This window comes from Megascapheus bottae, chromosome 19, assembly GCF_031878675.1.
Source record: "Megascapheus bottae isolate mThoBot1 chromosome 19, mThoBot2.hap1, whole genome shotgun sequence".
Lineage (NCBI taxonomy): Eukaryota > Metazoa > Chordata > Mammalia > Rodentia > Geomyidae > Megascapheus > Megascapheus bottae.
The window spans coordinates 11,510,665-11,529,049 of NC_143527.1; the positions used below are offsets into that span (position 1 = coordinate 11,510,665).

General features: G+C 41.8%; 1 protein-coding gene across 1 annotated transcript in view; it reads left to right on the forward strand.

The window, feature by feature from the left end:
* The window catches only part of Alpk2 (alpha kinase 2), a 111,961-nt gene that overhangs the window by 15,098 nt on the left and 78,478 nt on the right, over positions 1-18,385 (forward strand). Inside the window, exons 2-3 of the mRNA XM_090353026.1 lie at positions 9,152-9,278; positions 12,776-12,890. Of these exons, the coding sequence (XP_090209152.1) occupies positions 9,170-9,278; positions 12,776-12,890 (224 nt within the window). The 5' untranslated portion in view covers positions 9,152-9,169. The remainder of the gene's footprint in view (positions 1-9,151; positions 9,279-12,775; positions 12,891-18,385) is intronic.

Below are 18,385 nucleotides of genomic sequence, written 5' to 3' on the forward strand. Positions count from 1 at the left end.
TAGATGGTGCATTAATTCCCATACATTGATAACCTTTCACATGTCTTGGTCCCCATTTCCCTCCCCCCCACCCCCACCCCTCATCTTGTTTTCCCCCGTTCCCTATCCAATTTCAGATAACCGAATACAAATATATCCAATATATCAGGTAACAAAGTGAGATAGTGTAACAATACGAGATAAGCAAGGGGCAGCAAAAGTGATGAGAGATAACATAGTATCTTAAGAACAACAATCATTCATTATATGGCTTATGTTTACATCATATTTTAAATAAAAACTAATTTTTAATGTACTTTTCTTTTCTTTCTTTTTTGCTTATGTAATAGTGAGGAATTAAACCCCAGGCCTCATGCCTGCTAGGCAAGCACTCTACCACAAAGCCACATTTCCAGCCCCAGATGATGAACTTTGAGTCCAGCTATTGAGAGATGGTTAGTTCTGCGGAATAGATCAGGGCCGAGTGCATCACCCCTGGAGTCCAGATGATTTTTATGCACAGGGGCCGGGAGTGAGAAGAGACCTGAGATTTCCCAAGTTCTTCCCTACATTTTCTTTCTTTCTTTCTTTCTTTCTTTCTTTCTTTCTTTCTTTCTTTCTTTCTTTCTTTCTTTCTTTTCTTTTTATTTTTTCCAGTCCTGGCCTTGAGCTCAGGGCCTGAGCACTGTCCTTGGATTTTTCTCAAGGCTAGAGCTCTACCACTTGAGCCTCAGCACCACTTCTGGCTTTTTCTAAGTATGTGGTACCAAGGAATCGAACCTGGGTCTTCGTGCATGCTAGGCAAGCACTCTACCACTAGGCCAAACTCTCAGCCCCCTTCCCTACATTTTCTGATGGCTAAGATTCCATAGCTTTTTACTTCTTGGTCCGATTAAAATAACCTTCCTCTAAAGAACAGTAACTCAGAATGGTCCAGAGTTCCTGTTGTAGCAGGACCAGGCTGGAGGACGCAAGGAGGTTGAGCAGATGTGGAAGACAGAGGCAGCAGCTGTCTACTGCACAATTCTTCCTATGGCATGTTTCCAGATGTTCACAGCTGTCAGCCCAGGGCATTCCGCTTCAAAGTCAAACAACACTAACCAGGAAAGTTGGTCTCATTTCAGTATTTCTCTGCAGCACCTCTACAGCAGCCTAACACGGTTCGCGTTGCCCCGTCTTCACGCTCAGGAAGAAATAGGCAGGTGTGTACATGGTTCAACTATAATGCACTAAAAATCAGAATCAAGAAACCTGAACTCCCACTAATGGGCTGCGTGAGCTTGGAAAAGTCACCAAACTTATTTCAGGTGCATTTTTCAATTTTAAAATTAGGGACAGTACTAAGATCCCACACAGGTTTCACTTAACCTTGAGCTTTCTTTTTCTTTTTCTTTTTCTTGCCTTGGCTTTAAGACTTGGAAGTTGTTTGGTACCAGTGCCAAATAGCAGAAGACAGGAGAATAAAGGAAAACTCTATTCTACTACACACACACACACACACACACACACACACACACACACACACGCACTCATGCTTGCACATGTGCAGGTTCTGGGCTTGAACTCAATGCTTAGGCACTGTTTCTGAGTTCTTTTTGTTTAAAGCTTGTGCTCTATCACTTGAGCCACAGTTCTATGTCTGGCATTTTCTTTCTTTTTTTTTCTGGCATTTTCTGTGGTTAATTAGAGGTAAGTGTCACAGACTTCTTTACCCAAGATGACTTTGAACTGTGAACCTCAGCACCTGGCTGATTTTCTTTTTTAAAGATGCTTCCAAACAAATCCAGAGCAAGCAGTATTACAGCTCTGCAGTTACCCTGTCCATGCAACACATGTGCCCCTAGACAACTGGGCACCTGGAGGTACTCGCTATTAATATTTTTAAATTAAATTTTGTTTACTAGGCAATATGCAAATTATCTGTCCTTAAGTGATGTTCTCATTTCCCTGCAGGCCCTCTCCTAGGGCAACAGGGCTACCAGTTTATTACGCAATTCTAATAGTTCTATTTATAAATACCCAGAGTATCATATATTTTTTTCTTGCACAGGTGATAGCATTGTCTGCACTTCTGTATTTTTTTTATTAAGTTAATAACATACTTGTGGGTTGGTTTGGTATCTGTGCATACAGTACTACCTTATTCTTGCTTAATGCCCATTGCTGTTAAAATCATTCAATTTAGCTATACTGTAGCCACTTTCTTACTAGTGGGCATTCAGGTTGTTTATACTCTCTTACTATGGCAAGCAGAACTGTAATGAATATAATAATGCTCATTAAGTAGTTGTCTCCTTGATGCTACTTAAAAAATTTAACTTCATTGAAATTACTTAGCACATTATGCAATTCATTCTTTTCAAGTGTTCTGTGAAATGAATTTACCAAATGTACAGCCATCATCATAGGTCAGTTGGAAAACATTTTTTGTCACTGGCAAAAGCCTCCTCATGAATGTTTATTGTTATGGTGTCCCCAGCGCTTCTTTTGCACAGTTCAGATGAATGGATTCTTAGAGGATGTGATCAATCACTTTATCCAGCTTGATTCACTGAGTATACTGAGAATGTTTTCTGCAAATTCATCCAGGTCATACAATGTATATATCCTTTGCACCTTATTGCTCAATTGTATGACTAAGCCTCGGTTTATCTGTCTATTCTTTTTTATTGTAATTAATAGAGGGGTTACAGTTTTGTTCGCCAGATATAAGGTGCATTAATTCTCACACATTAATACCCCTTCTCATGTTTTTGTCCCCATTTCCTTCCTCCATCCCCTCCCCTCATCTTTCCCCCTTCCCTTTCCTATTTCAAATAAACAAATAAACATATATACAATATACCTGATAATAAGGTCAGATACTGTAACAATATGAGATTAACCAATGCACAACAAAAGAGATGAGAAATAACATAGTACATGAAGAACAACAATCATATCCACCTATTCTTTAGTTGAAAATTTAGTTTGTCCATTCCCTAGTTGAAAATTTCAATGGATACTCTGGTTATTTTCAACTTGTGACTATTCTGAATAATCCTGCAAAGAATATGTGAAGTGTTTGGTAGAGTAACTGTTTTCTTGGTTTTTCCATCTAAGGGTGCAATTGCCAGGTCACTTGGTAAAGTTACATTGAACTTTTTAGGAAACTTCTAAACTGTTTTGCAAAATGTATGCTCTTTTTACATCCACACTAGTGATGCATAGGATTGCTGTTCTTTTCCACATCCTACAGACACTCACTCAGCTGTCTACTTTTTGTACCCATTGCAGTGGATATGTAGTGGTATCTCACTGTAGTCTGAGTTTGCATTTCCATAATGACTATTGATGTTTGAGCATCTTTTCATGAACTTATTGTCTTGTTCCTGTTTCTCACATACAACCTTAATATTATATCCAAGGAAAAGTACCCTTGGGCTGGGGGCCAGTAGTTCATGCCTGTAATCACAACTATTCAACTTCAGGCTGAGCTGAAGTCTTCTGGGGATGAAAGATCTACTAGACTCCATCTCCAAAATAAACTAGCAAAAGGCAGGGCCAGAGGCGTGGCTCCAAGAAAGGAAAGAAAGGGCATATTTGAGTTCTGACAAGCCTGAGCTTATACCTCTGCCACCTGTGGGCCATGAGCAATTAGATTTGTTACAGAAAACCTTTGAAGTTACTGAAGCCAGCTGTAGTGGAACACATCTGTATTTCTATCACTTGGGTGGCTGAGATAGAAGGCTTGTGGATTTGAGGACATTCTGGACAAGATCAGGAGACCCTGTTCTTTAAAACAATTAGAAAAATGATAGCTATGAAAACTTGCATGTCCCTACCTGTGAGGTAGGATAAAAACAACCTGAAAGATCTTCTGTGAGCATTACATGTGGTCATGTTTGTGAATGCCCAGTCTTGGGGCTGAGACACAGTAGCCACCAAAAATGTCTTTCTCTGTGTCAACCTCTCCACCCACTTTGGGGAGGGTACTTACTCTAACTTAACATGGGACTGAGTAGTAAATGACAGTGGGTATGGTGTCAAAATGAACAATAACTCAGAGGGTGAATTAAGGAACACAATTGCTGTTGGATTCTACTGGATAATCAGGATTAAACCCTTTTGTCCCCTGCAAGAGGCACTGTGATGGCTGGCTCTCAGGCCAGATCCATAAAAGCTGGTTCTCCATGCCTTGCCTGGAGGTGAGATCTCTTCCTTGATCCTCTGCTGACAGCAACCACACCATGCCACTATCTATGTGGAGACAGAGTAGCTAAAATTAAAATGTGGCATACTTGAATGTTCGAACTCACCTATGGCTTCTTACTTGCCATCCACCAATTTGAGCGAAAGGGATTATATAATTTTGTTTGTGTTAAACCTAAAGCCACTGATAACAGTCAATACCCACACAGTGCTCACTTGGTTATCTGGAAGGCCATGACGCACACTGACCCACTTAATTTACACAACAGCCAAATCACTAGATGCTAGTATTATCTTCTTTTCATAGATGAAACCAAGGCAGGAAAAAATAGGCTAGAATGGCAGAGCTAAGATTTGAAGTCAACATGGTATGAGAAGCTGTGCCTGTTATCCCCAAATCATTCTAGTCCACTAAAGACTTCTTATTCTGGAGTAGCCTCTAAAGCTAGCAAATGAAAACACTTCCATCTGATATTATTAATAAGAACAGATAGATGATGAACATGAAGCTGTCATACTAGAGATACTTAAAACACATAGCTTTTTTTTTTGTTTGTCATGGGGCTTGAACTTTGGGCCTGAGCGTTGTCCCCAAGTTCTTCAGTTCAAGGCTAATGCCCTACCTCTTGAGCCACAGAGCCACTTCAGGTTTTCTGGTGGTAAATTGGAGATAAGAGTCTCACAGACTTTAGTGTTGGGGCTGGCTTTCAACCGCGATCCTCAGATCTCAGCTTCCTGAGTAACTAGAATTATAGGTGTGAGCCACCATGCCCAGCTACTTAGCTGCTTTTAAAAGGATGGAGCCCGGGCTAGGAATGTGTCTTGGTGTATGCATATGTGTCATACTTGCTTGCCTAGCATATATGAGGCCCTGGGATTGATTCCTTGGTGCCACATAAACAAGAATAAATAGAATTAATTTTGAAAATTAGATTCAAAACTACTGGAACAAAAAAATAAATAAAAGAATGGAACCATTTAGGTATTGGATTAACAATGATTCTCCTAAATTATTATAAAGTAAAACAAGCCAGAATGAGCATATAAAATTTAATACCATATCTGCAATCAAATTATAAACAAATTACAAAATATAAATTTATTATATATACATTATATATATATATATAACATATGTGACCATCTGTGTAATGAGTAGGAAAATGACTGAAAGGTTACCAAATCCTTTCCTCTTAAGAGTGCACTGGGATGTTGAGATGGTACTTTGGGGAAGGGGAAACATTATATTTATTATTACTTTGTCTTTTGTTTTTGTGCTAGTACTAGCACTTCAACTCAGGATCTTGTGCTTTTACTTGGCTTTTTTGCTCACACTCTACCAAGCGAGCCAGGTATCCAGTCTGGCATTTTGCTGGGTAACTGAAGGTTTCTGCCCAGGCTGACTTTGAACTGTGATGGTCAGCTATCAGCTACTGGAGTAACTAGGACCTAAGCAAGAACCACTGGCACTGGCAAAAATGTAAGCACACAAATGTAAATGATCTGTACAATTAAAGGCATAAAATTTTTTTTAAAGAAAGAAACTTACCCTAAGGGAGAAATTAAAAAAAAAGAAAAAGAGCAGACAAATCAAATGACATGTGCTTTCCAGCTCACGCATGGTTTCTCCAAAGTTGTCTGTAAAGCCCTCCATGGGCCCCTCTGCTAATACCAATAATTTAGTATTGATTTATCTTCTCTAGCACAGAATGATAAATCTGCCATCAAGTATTCTCACCTTCAGAGAAGCCATGAAATATGAACCACAGCCTGTCTTAACTGTTCTTTTCCTTCCAGAGAACAGACAGTGCTTGGAAGCTGGAACATGTGGTGACTAAACAGACTGTGTGTCAGTGTTTTCACATGTGGGATCACCGTGAGGAAGTGCTCACCCAGGCAGCCATCATGCGTGAGCTGATGCCCAGTGTCCTTACCACCAACCCTGCCCCATGACAGCTGGGTGTGCCTTTTCCTTCCTCTCTGTCCAGAGCAGTGGTCCCAAGAGTCATCCTCTGTAAAGGAAGACTCTCAGAAAGGAGCATGACTCCAACCGACACGATTACCTCTTAAATGGTACATCAGGTTTTGAAAAAGAAGTCACTGTGGTAACCCACAGCCAAAAGGAAACTCATATGACAGGCAAAATCTTTCCTTAATGCCTCTGCTTACTAGTATGCAAACCAATTATGTAACAGATTCTTAAAAGGTGATTGACATACCATTCTTTTACTCTTTAGAGTATTCTCATTACAGATGAGGAAACAGACTCAACAAGTTGCCAGGTAAGTGGCAGAGCTGGATTTAGATTTATTCCTACTTTTGGTCTGCTGTCAGGCAGTGCCTCCGGCTCAGGAGAATGTTTTCTTTCTATGCTCCCAGAAAATTGTTGGGTAAGTCCCTAGATATGTGGAGAGTTGGGCTACTTCTCCTCAAAAGTTGCTCCCAGGGAGAATTGTGGGCTGTCAAAAAAGGAGAATGAAATATATCAATATACTTGACATCAAAGGAGAAAAAAAAAACAACCTCATTTATTTTCTCTACAGAAACCCTTTTCCCTCACAGGGAAACATGTTTCTTTGTTCCAGGGCAGCATGGGGAAGATATTTTAGAGTATTCTTTTGTGTGTGTGTGTGTGTGTGTGTGTGTGTGTGTGTGTGTGTGTGCCCATCCTGGGGCTTGAACTCAGGGCCTGGGTGCTGTTCCTGAGCCTCTTTGTGCTCAAGGATAGTGCTTTGCCATTTGAGCCATGGTGCCACTCCTGGACTTTTCTGCCTGGGCTGGCTTCCAACAGCAATCCTCAGATCTCAGCCTCCTGATCAGCAAGGATTATACAGATGAGCTACTGGTCCAGCTCCTGAGCTTTTTTGTTGTTGTTGTTCAAGATTAGCAACTACCACATGAGCCACGACTCTACTCCTGACTTTTCTAGAGATTAATGTCCTGCCTGGGATGGCTTTGAACCTCGATCCTAGGCTTTTTATATCAACTGGTACAAATCCCTCAGCTACCAAACATGCTTGTAAAATAATCTGGAATTTGCTTACAGTTCTGTGTAACTAATTCACCATCAACATTGCAAGGGATCCAGCCAACTCTTAACTAGAAGGCATGTGCTTTAACCAGGGATCCCTTGTGATCCAGGCTCAATCTTGGAACAATAAATAATTGGAAATGCAATTTAAGGCTTTCTTAATGAATAGCAAAAGGCCCCAGTTCACATGTATAAAACAAAATTTTATAAAATCTTCCCTCTCTTGACAGGCTCTGGAGCCTTGTGCTTGTCAATCTTGTCCTCAAACTTTTTCTCATCTAATTTCTCTCCCAGCCCAGAGGTTCCATGTATACTTGAGCACTGTTCTTGCTTTTTCATGCTAATCTGTAAATTCTTCACCTTTACAATCCCTTGTACCCATCAAGCAAGTCACTTAAGCCTTGGGTCTAAGCACAGAGTTCTTTTTGCACATGCCCTAAGGAGGGCAGGTAGTGAGTTCTTCTAAATTAGTATCTTTATCAAGGAGGGTGGGGATGCCATGCTGAAGTGATTTGGGAATGCTTTTCATTTCCAAGGACTTGCCTTGTTCTAAACCTGATGGGGAGAGAAAGGAACCATTGTGAACTTCAGCAGCAATAGAGAAGGCCTCGAAGGAGCATTATCAGGCATTCATTATTGGCAGAATGTTCTAGTATTTGAGAGCAGAATGGTCCAAGTGTGGTGTCCACACGTGGATGCGTGGGTCAGTGTGTTGGCACCCAGTCTAGAAGGGCTTTGAGCTGGGTTTTCTGATCTTTTGTTATCATCGTCATAAAATCCCTCACCCCACTTGAACGAATTCATTTTCATCTTGAATTGGGCCCTGTAAATCAAGACGCTAAAGCCTGCTGCTGAGGTGAAGGTCCTTAAACATTGTCCTCCCCTTTACCACTACTTATTCCTGTGTTTTTGTTTTTTTCTGGACTAGGACTTGAACTCAACACTTTATACTTTTGTTAGCCAAGCACTCTACTGTTTGAATCATGCCTCCAGCCCCTTTTTGCTCTGGTTGTGTTTGAGATAGGGTCTTGTATTTTGCCTGGGCCAGCCTGGACCACTGTCTTCCTATTTGTGCTTTCTATTGTTAATGGGATGATAGGAAAGTGCCACTGTGCCCAGCTATTGAGTGAGATGGAATTTAAAAACTCTTTTCGCAGGCAGGCATTGGACCTCAGTTCTCCTACTCTCTGCTCCCTAAAGGATTGGGATCGAATGCATGAGCCATGAGTATCTGCAACAGAAGACTTTTAGGTGTTGGTAAAACCTGTAATTTCCCCTGGCTACAGTCTCTCAGAGCATCAGACAACCTGGAGAAATAAGTGGGCAGAGGTTAGGGATTGGTGTAAATGGTTAAGTAGGTATTGCCAAAGCCACATGCAATGGGCCTTCCCTCTCTGCAGTACACTGGGCTTTTCCATAATTAGCTTAGTTCAAGCTTCTGTGTGGGGGTCCTCAGCACCCCCATACCCACCATTTATAGTTTCTCCCTGCCTCTTCTCTATTCTGGTTACCATACCACAGTGTGGTTCTTTCTTCTCTCTGAGGTTAGTGATGTCTGAGGCTTTAAAGGGGAAGTGGGAGTCCCCATTTTGGAGAGAGCCAGATGTGACTTTCAAGCTCAGGGTGGCATAAAGTATAAACTTAGCTAATGTGTATCTGTAGGTTGAATGAGTGAGAAGGCAGGATCCTCTGGCTTCTGAACAACCTGTGTTTTCAGACCTGCCTCAGATCTGCACCAACTGTGCCCTGTGCACCTCTGATGGCTGAAGGAATCAGATTGCATAGTTCTGAGGGCAGCCTCAGGGTGGCAGCCATTTGGGCTGTGTGATCTTCAGCAGCTGATGAATCTCTCTGAGTCTTAATGTAGCCACACCATGTGTTTCCGGAATTCCTGGGGAAGCCAGATTAATCACAGAAGACATGGTGATGTTGAAAATGTTTCTGTTTCAGATCACGTTGCATGAGAGGATGACAGACTCGGACAGGCCCCAGAGGCACAAGCTGTGTTTTTTATCCACGTTGCTTTCCCAGAAGGTCCGGGAAGGGTCTGACACTGTGCTTCGCTGCATGATAGCTGGTAACCATTCCTAGAGGAGCTATTCTTCCCCACCCCCCACCTCCCAGCACTTTTCCATAGACCAGGTTCCTTGGCTTATAAAGAAATAATGAAAACATCAGTAGGGAAAAAATACCTTGGAAATTTACTCTGAGTAATCAACTAAGCAATGAAGTCTCTGTGATTTTTAAAAATTGTACGTATGTATGTATGTATATATGTATGTATTTTAATGACTTGTTGGACTCTGTTTAATGATCATCCTCATTTCATGCTGTAGTTCTTGATTAGGTAACTTCCACGTTGGCTAATTTCTCATACAATCCACTCTCTACTTCCTGTGGCCCCTAAGGAATAGTATGAGTCACCTCACTTCAGAAAGTCTACTGAGCTCTTCAGTTGCTCTTTAACTGATGTGCCCAGTTAGCTAAGTTCACGTCCTATTACTCACTAAGTAAACAGGTTAAAAGGAGGCAAAGGGAGTCCTGTGGAGGAACAAATCAAGGACAGGAATCTCTCCTAGATTGGAGAATAAGTCAGATTTGATTGGTATCTCCAGTGGCAAAAAAAGATTGCTCATTCAAGAGAAATAAAGGCAGTAATTCAACAAGGATCTGGTATCCCTGTCTCTGGTAGGTGGTCCTCCTTTGTTTCTTAAATTCTGTATCTACCCTCAGGAAGTTAAGAGAGCTAGAAATCTTGTTTCTCCTTGATCCTCCTTTCTTAAATCCAGAGAGAGAAATGTCCCACTTGGAAAATAGCTGCCTTTTACTAACAGAAGTTGAAGAAAACCTTGTCTTCAGTCTGGATGCCAGAGCCACCGACCATGTGCTCAGCAAAGCTTGCCTCCTTTGTGCTCACGATGTCATTTAGATTGGTGGAGAGACACAGGTTGGCCTGTGTCTTTTGAGAGTCTCCATGAATTCAGACAGGCCCAAACGTGACTTCAGGTCTCCACACACATTTGCCAGATTGTTCTGAAATGTTCCGGGGGCTGTCAATTTGTGACTCATGGGGGAGGGCGGTGATAGGAAGGCTTAGAGGGTGTACCTTAGAAGTAGCAGGCTTGCCTAACATGCTCAAGGCCCTGCGTTCCCATCCCCAGCACCTTTTAATAAAATGAATAAGTTAAAAATATTCTTAAATAACAGATTTATACTGGGGTGTGGTTCAAGTGGTAGAGGAGTTGCCCAAGCTCAAGGCCCCTGAGTTCAGTCCCCACTCCCACCAAAGCAATTTAAAAGGAAAGTAAGGGAGGATTTTGAGATGAGATTTCCAACAAAAAAAGGGAGAAAAGAGAACCACTCACAGGTACAAGATGCCACTTCTCATTTCTCGATGATGGGTCAGGCCTAGGCTGCACTAAGGGACAGACATTACAACATTAGGAAACTGCAGGAAATGGTTCAGTCCTGATCAGTCTGGATGAACAGAGGGCATGGAGGCCGACGTGGCTTTCTTTCCCTGGCCCACCTCCCATACACAGGGTTGCTTTGTTTTTTCTTTTTGTACTATTCCTGAAGCCTGTACTCAGAGCCTGAGTATTGTCCCTAAATTTTTTTTCTCAAGGCTAAAACTCTACCACTTGAGCTACAGCTCCTCATCTGACCCTTTTGATGCTTAATTGGAGATAAGAGTCACACAGACTTTTCTGCACAGGCTGGCTTTGAACTCCTGAGATCTCAGCCTCCTGAGTAGCTAGATTACAGACACGAGTCACTGGCACCTAGCTCATGCACAGTTTCTTATACACTTTTTTCAGAAGCATGCATGTACTCAAAAAGAACAATTAGATATTCTCTAAACAGGAACCTAACAAAACTAGGAGATGTGGGGCAAAAATGACCTCTGTCCAGTGAGCTTTGTTCACTGGACAGCTCATTTTGAGAGAGGTTTTGCCATTTGTGTGTCAGAGACCAAGGCAAGCTGCTGCTTGTCCTTGCATATGGCTCTCAATAACTCCCACTGTTCAGGTCAGCTATTTAGGAACCCACTTGAAGGAGGAGGCAAGGAGGAAAACCCCACAGCCACCAGAAAGCACAATAATGGCACTGCACAGAGAGGAAGGGGGGCTGCCAGTATCCAGAGACCACATATGGCACAGGCTTCTCTCACTTCTGTTACCTTCCTGGCCTCTTTATGCTTTCCCCTCGCTGTGGTCTTAGAAGAATGAAGTGGTCAGGCTATTGTGTTGTGATACCTATTTGTACTCCCAGCACCCAGGAGGTAGATGGAGGAAGATCATGAGTTTGAAGCCAGCTTATGCTATACAGTAAGAGCCTGCCTCAAAAGCAGAAAAGAAAAAAAAGAGATAGGAAGAGAAGAAGGAAGAGAAAGGGACAGAGAAAGAGAGAAAGAAAGACAGAAAAAAGAAAAGGGAGGAAGAAAGAGAAAAAGGAAGGAAGGAAAAAACAAAGAAAGGAAGAAAGAAATAGAGCATTCTTACTCTATGGTCTCTAGGGATAAATCATAAATAAGACAACATTGTCAAGGCCCTGAGTTCAAGCCCCATGACTGTTTAAAACAAATAAGATAAAACAGATGAATAGGCAGAGTGATGGATTATTTTCAAATACTGGAGTTTTCTTTACGTCCATGTGGTGCATTCTCAGTGACATGGGACATAAAGAGAAAGTTCCTTGGGACACCTTGAAGACAAGAGGGGGGGAAAAAGTCCCAGGAGGGGTGAAAATCTGTTTTTTTTTAAACAAACTTAGCCTAGCATCTGACCTGGTTAATGATCACCAGGATGTATGAAACTCTTAGAGGAAAGCACAGGCCACTTTCTGTGACATCATTCATGTGGGCACTATGCCAGCCTGCAAAGTGGTACATGTCTTTCAGGAAAAAAAGTTAGCAGTTTTGTTCTTCTAATCCATTTTGCTCTTCTCTCCTCTGTACTGTAATGCACAGTGGACTCTGAGCACTGTTAAAATATAATTCTTCAGAAAAGAAAAGTGATTTCCATGCAAATATGAAATTAACATTTCAAACTCTAGAAGCAAGGTATTTATGGGCAAGTTAATAATGTTAGGATCAAATTGCTGGGTTGTGTGTTTAATGTCCTCAGGACATTATCGTTTTTGCTGGATGGAAATTTGCATCTCTGTTAGATTAAAAACCTACAAGTTAATATCTGCTTCTACTGAATCCAGCAATCGCAGTCGGTAATAACCACTGAGTGAAACAATATATGTTCCCCAAGAGCATTATTGGATGAGATTATGCCCTCATATGACATTAAGAAAAGACACCATTCATGCCTTTACCTATTGAGTAATTTTTCTCAATAGTTCTTATGATTGGGGATAGCACTTCCTATTGGTATCCCTCACTCCCAGCACAGTACCAAGTGAGACAGATAACACGCCTCTGGTCTTTACTTCATCACAAACTTACAACAATGAGAGGAAGCTTTCCATCCTTTTGTACTCCTATTTCCCATGCTCGTTCATATTTATGACTTTTTCTTCCATGAATATTTATAGTAATAAGAATAATCTTTTTTTTCCAATCAGGCCAGCCCAAGCCAGAGGTAACTTGGTATAAGAATGGTCAAGCCATAGAAGAATATGGTATTTCCAGCTATGAATTTTTTGAGGATCAATATATTCATTTGTTACAACTCTTTTGGTAAGTGACTTTGCCTCTGTAGATTGTTCAGTAACTTCCTATAATGTACCATGTTCTGGTTACTGTGCCGGCTCATGTTTGCTTCTGAAGGTCTAGTTTTAAATGAGTTGTTGGTAGCTGTTGGCCCTGGGTTCATGCCTGATTCAACTAACTGTGAGTGGAAACTATTCAAACAAATAAATTGTATCTGTATTGACCACGTATAGGCTTTTTTCCTTGCTTTTATCTCCCCAAATTCTGTATAACAACTATTTACATAGCATTCACACTGAATTAGGAGTTGGAGGTAACCTAGAAATGATTTAAAATAAAAGGAAGGATGAATAGAGGCTACATACACCATTTTATGTAAGAGACTTAGCACCCCTAGGAGTGAGAGCAGTTCTGTAACAATCTCCCCTTGGATATTGAGGAACAATTCCATTTGCTAAACCCAGTAAAGAGTTACATTTCTATAACTTGCTGCCATTAATGGAGTTAAACTTAATCTAGAATTTCATTCAAGAAGTTTAGCCATTTTCCTACTTTAGATGAGCCTTTCATTTAATTCTATTTTTTCTGGAGAGCTAAGAAGGCATGTTAGGATCTCAGCACAGTCATTTAGCCTTCCATGCATAAGGAGAAGGGAGAAATCACTGATCTGATCTCAATGAAAACTGGTAATGGAATAAGACTAGAAATCATACCTGGGGTTTATTTTAGGAAGTAGTTGTGGTCCAGTATAGTGGTGTCTTATGTTTTTCCCCCATTCCTCTAGTATCTATTTGTTTAGACAAAATCAGGATTTTAATACGGAGAGAAAATAAAACTGTCCTGGTTGAAGCTGTGTAGGGAGTCTGTGCCCATCATTCCCAATATTACATAAGACCACAGGGTCTTATGTGATTTTGAGGGGCTCGGAGTACTCTAGAACATGATACAAAGGGAACTAGCAGATGTAAACATGTCCCCACAGCTCTTGGTCTGAGAAATAATAAGACCTGGATTTGAATTTAAGCTCTCACATTTTCTTGCTACGTGACTTTGACCAAAAGAGCACTTTGCCCAATGGCTGTAATCTTGGCAACAGAGTTCAAGGGGATAAACGAAAGCCAGGCAAAAAGTTCTTAAAACCCCATTTCAGTCAGTAGCTGGGCAGTGTCATATGCTGTCAATCTGACTAGGAACGTAAGCCTTTCAAAGACTCCAAGCTAGTTATTAGTTATAATATTATTCTCAAGTTGTCCTCCTACTATCAACACACTGTCAGCCAGTGGATTTGCTCACAGCTCCAAGAAAAGCACTTTTATCTGACTGGGACTTTTGGGTCATTAACTCTGAGGCCTTTGATTTCTGGATGCTTCTGTTTCTGTTTCTGGAGGGCAGTAGTGATTTAACAAATCTAATCTGCAGTTCTACTTCAAAGTGAAGAACCTTGTTGCTGTAGTTACCAACTTTCTGCCCCTCTTTCCTGTACCTGGTGGCACCTTTCTCCATCCTCATTGTGTTCTCCTCCTCGGATCGCTCTTGTCAGCGGAACTACACAATGCTGCTGTGATCGACATGTGCCCATAGGACAAGGGGGCTTGGCAGGAAGGAAGAAGGGAAAGCCTAGAAAGTACTAGAAACATCAATCATAACATTTTTTTCCATGTAGCTTGAAAAGGGACTTTTAAAAACATTCAAAAGATGTGGGAGTTGGATGGAGAGGAGGAAAATGCAGAGATGTTTCCTACATTATGGTCCAATCAAGTAGTATTGATGTGTGTGTGACAAGAGGTAGACTCTTATGGACAAAACTTAAAGAAAGACAACAAAGCAACAGATAAAAATCTGTCCTGAACCAACCCCTGGAGAGGCAGACATTGTTCTGCAGCCAGAAGGCCCTTTTGAAGATCATAGTCACTTCTGTTGTGCTGAGAGAGGGTACAGATTACAAGTGATATGTGTGGGGGTGGGGTGGGCGCAGGAGTCCCAGAATTCTGTGAGCATCTGGTCAGAGAGAAGCAAAGCAGATCCTCTACTGTGTTTATCATCTTGGTGTTTTGGGCTAGCACAAGACCCCCAGAGTTTGAGAGAGGACAATCACCAGAACAGCACAGTCAGCTGTCAGCTAAAGCGCTCATGGAGTGAGTGCATAGGAGTAGAATCCCCTCAAATCCACATCCACCTGGAACCTCAGAATGTGACCTTGTATGGAAAGAGGATCCTTACAGGAAGGATTCATTGAGTTTTCACTGGCCTGGGCCTTAATCCCATGACACAGAGAAGCAAGAGACATACACAGAGGGTAATGTCTGCATGTATCTGCATGTATCTCCCCGAAGTCAGGGAAGGTGGAGGTAGAGATTAGGTTAAAGCAGCTATAAACCAAGAAATGCCAATGACTTCCTGCAATGACCGGGAAGGGCAAGGAAAGATTCTTCACTAGAACTTTCCAAGGGAACATGGACTTCCAGCTTTCACGTGCAGAAAGGATCAGATTACTTTTTTTCCGCCATCTAGTTTGTGGGCATTTGTTTCAGCTACTCTCACTCACACATGGTGTATTTGAGCAGTCTAGTAAGAAAAGTGCTGACCTTGGCCTACCTTGACACAGGCAGTTATTCCATAACATAGGACTGGCTCCCTGGGCTACCCTTGGAGGTATCTATAGGCCAAGGGACAATGACTGTCTCTTAACTGTCCCAGATGGGGTACCGTGCTAGCCACCTTCCATCAGTCTAACAATAAGAGAAGGTTGTCTTGTCTTGAGCTTTGGAAGTTCTAGTCCATGGTTGTCTGGTCCTCTTTACTTAGGGTCTAAGGTGAGCAGCCTATCATGGCAGGAGCACATGGTAGAGCAAAACGATTTGGCTCATAGCCAGGGAGCACAGGCAGTGAAGAGGGGGCTGGAGTCCCACAATCCACTTTCAGGACATAGGCCCTAATAGCCTAAAGACCTCCCATGACACTTCACCTCTCGAAGGCTTTACCACTTCATTCAAGGCCACTTGTATCAAGTGGCACTGGAGGACTGGTTGGGTTGGAAGCTCCAAAATGGCTTCATCAGGGGCAGGTGATGTTGCTGCTGGCTGGGTGACCCCAGTTCTCCTCCCACTGGGCTGTCCTCTATGAGGATGGGGAGCTGGCAATCTTGGGTAGTATATCATGGTAAGGAAGCTGCAGGGCCTGTTAAGGTCACCTCAGCACCACTTCTGCCACTGCCCTCAGTCAAAACAAGCCACAGGCCAACTCAACTCAAAGAGGCAGGGAAGCAGACTCCACCCACTAAAGAAGAGAGGAGCAAAACCATACAGCAGCAAGGGGCTCATAGTCAGGTGGGAGAATTAAGGGGCCACATTTTTCATTATCTCTGTTCCATCTAAGGAACGTCTAATGAATCTTTTAAATCACCTATCTCTAAATGTCTTTGTCCTGATTAAACAAAACAAAGTTAAAAGCAACCCTACCTACGATGTTGTACGCCTATTGAATAATTTTACTCAGTTTTAGTCTACTCATTTATTTAGCAAGCAGTAAGACTACTAAATATCCTTTAAATGATCTCATAGTACAATAGGGAAAGCAGACAGATAAATAGAAGTGGTTATTTTTTAGGAGTGCTATAGCCTAGTTACAAGGATGCAGTTGATTTTGTCTCACATGTTTATATTGGTAACTGTAGATGGTGTTTGGAATGGGGGTTGTGACAGTGGAAGTATCTTAGTCTGCTGTATTATTCCATACATCCTGGTGACCAGGAGACTCTAGGAATCTTGGGGCACCGTGTCACCTTCCTTAAGCTATTCTGGTTTGAGGGTTGGTTGTTTTCTGTGCCAGAGGCTTTGTCTAGCCTTCTCTACATGATCATTCTCTCTGTATGACCTCTCTGCCAGACATCTGAAAATCCTGATTTGGTAGCTGTGGATGAAGCTGCATGAGTGATGACCTGTGACTTCCCTGAAGATATCACTGTTTCTGGGGGAAAAATACCTCAAAGCACAGACCTTGGTACAATTGTCATCATGAGCTCCACTGACCAAGACAGGGTGTTGTTATTTCCTACATTGAGAGAAGACTCTAAAGCCAGAATTGGTCTGGATTTCAATCCCACATCTATAGGCTCTGTCACCCTAGGAAAGTTAGTTGATGTCTTTGTACCTGAGTTTCTTCCTCTGTAAGAGGAGGATTTTTATAGTATCTGCTTTCCAGGATTGCTGTGGAAACTCAATCAACAAATGCAAAGAATTTAGAAAAACTCAGTGATAATAGGAAGAATAACAATAGTAATTTTGAAAGTAGAATTCCTTTTTTTGCCCCAGGCCCCAACTCCTGGACTTCTACATTTTAGGCCCAGTTACTCACACCTATGTGCCAAATAAAAAGATATGGTGAAGGTCAGAGGACAGCTTATTACATGGCACACATGCCATGGGAAGACAGAGAACTTCAGCCCAGCATCAGCTTTCTTTGGGACAAAGACATGAACTACAGGTTTAAACAAGGCACTAGGGGGAGAGGGAGAGAAGCATACATGGTGGCTCCACATTTCCAGACCCAGGTTGGACTAAGTGATCATTATTTAAATTTTTGTCTCTGGAGGGCTTCTGGAGATGTTGTTAGCATTTTATCCTTGAGCTGAGTGGGAACAAGCGTGTCCCTATTGTTGGAATGTGTGGTCATCTTGAACTTTTCTCTTTTCTCTTTTGAGGAAGTTTGTACCTTTGGTCACACGATGATAAAAAGGAATTATTGCCTGTCTGGAAGGTAATTACCTTTTGTCACTTTCCTATCTTTCCTGGAACCCAAAGTGACTGCAGGAGGGAATAGCTCAGATCAAAGGACATGGATACAAAATAAAGGCTGGGTGCCTGGCTTTTATCCAGCTTTTAACTGATTTATGGGTCCAAGTAAGGAGTCAGGGTTTTGGCACAAAATCAGCTGTTACATTACCTGTTACAATTTCATTTAATATGAGCCTTAAATATGTGTGACACATAGAAGTATAATTTTGGAGTTCTTGAGTGGGTACATGCCTACAATCTTAGCACTTAGGAGGTCAAGGCAGGAAGATGATGAGTTTGAGGCCAGCCTGGAACTCATATTGAGCTTATCTATAATAATAATAATAATAATAGTAATAACAGTTTGGACTTGATTAAAATAGGACAGTTGGGAGGTAGGGAAGATTCTGAGAGTAATAACATTTTCTCTCTGTGTTCTTTCCTTCTTGGGAAGTAAAATGTAATTAACATATTTGCTTAAGAACTCACTGGGTGAAAATAAAGATGACTGACTGAATCTTGCTATGTCTTGGCTAAGCCGCAATGCTTTTCATCCAAGTCTGGAAGCGTTCATGTTTTGTGAGCTTAAGTAGGTGTAACAAGTCTTAAGGATGACGAGGTGACCCTTCCGGCACCTAGAAGGTCTCTATGTTCCCAGCATAAGGCTGTGGCAGGCTTCTATGTCATTCTTCCTAAATTCACTCAACAGGCATGCATGGTGGCATTACTCACAGGAGTCTGAAGTCCTTC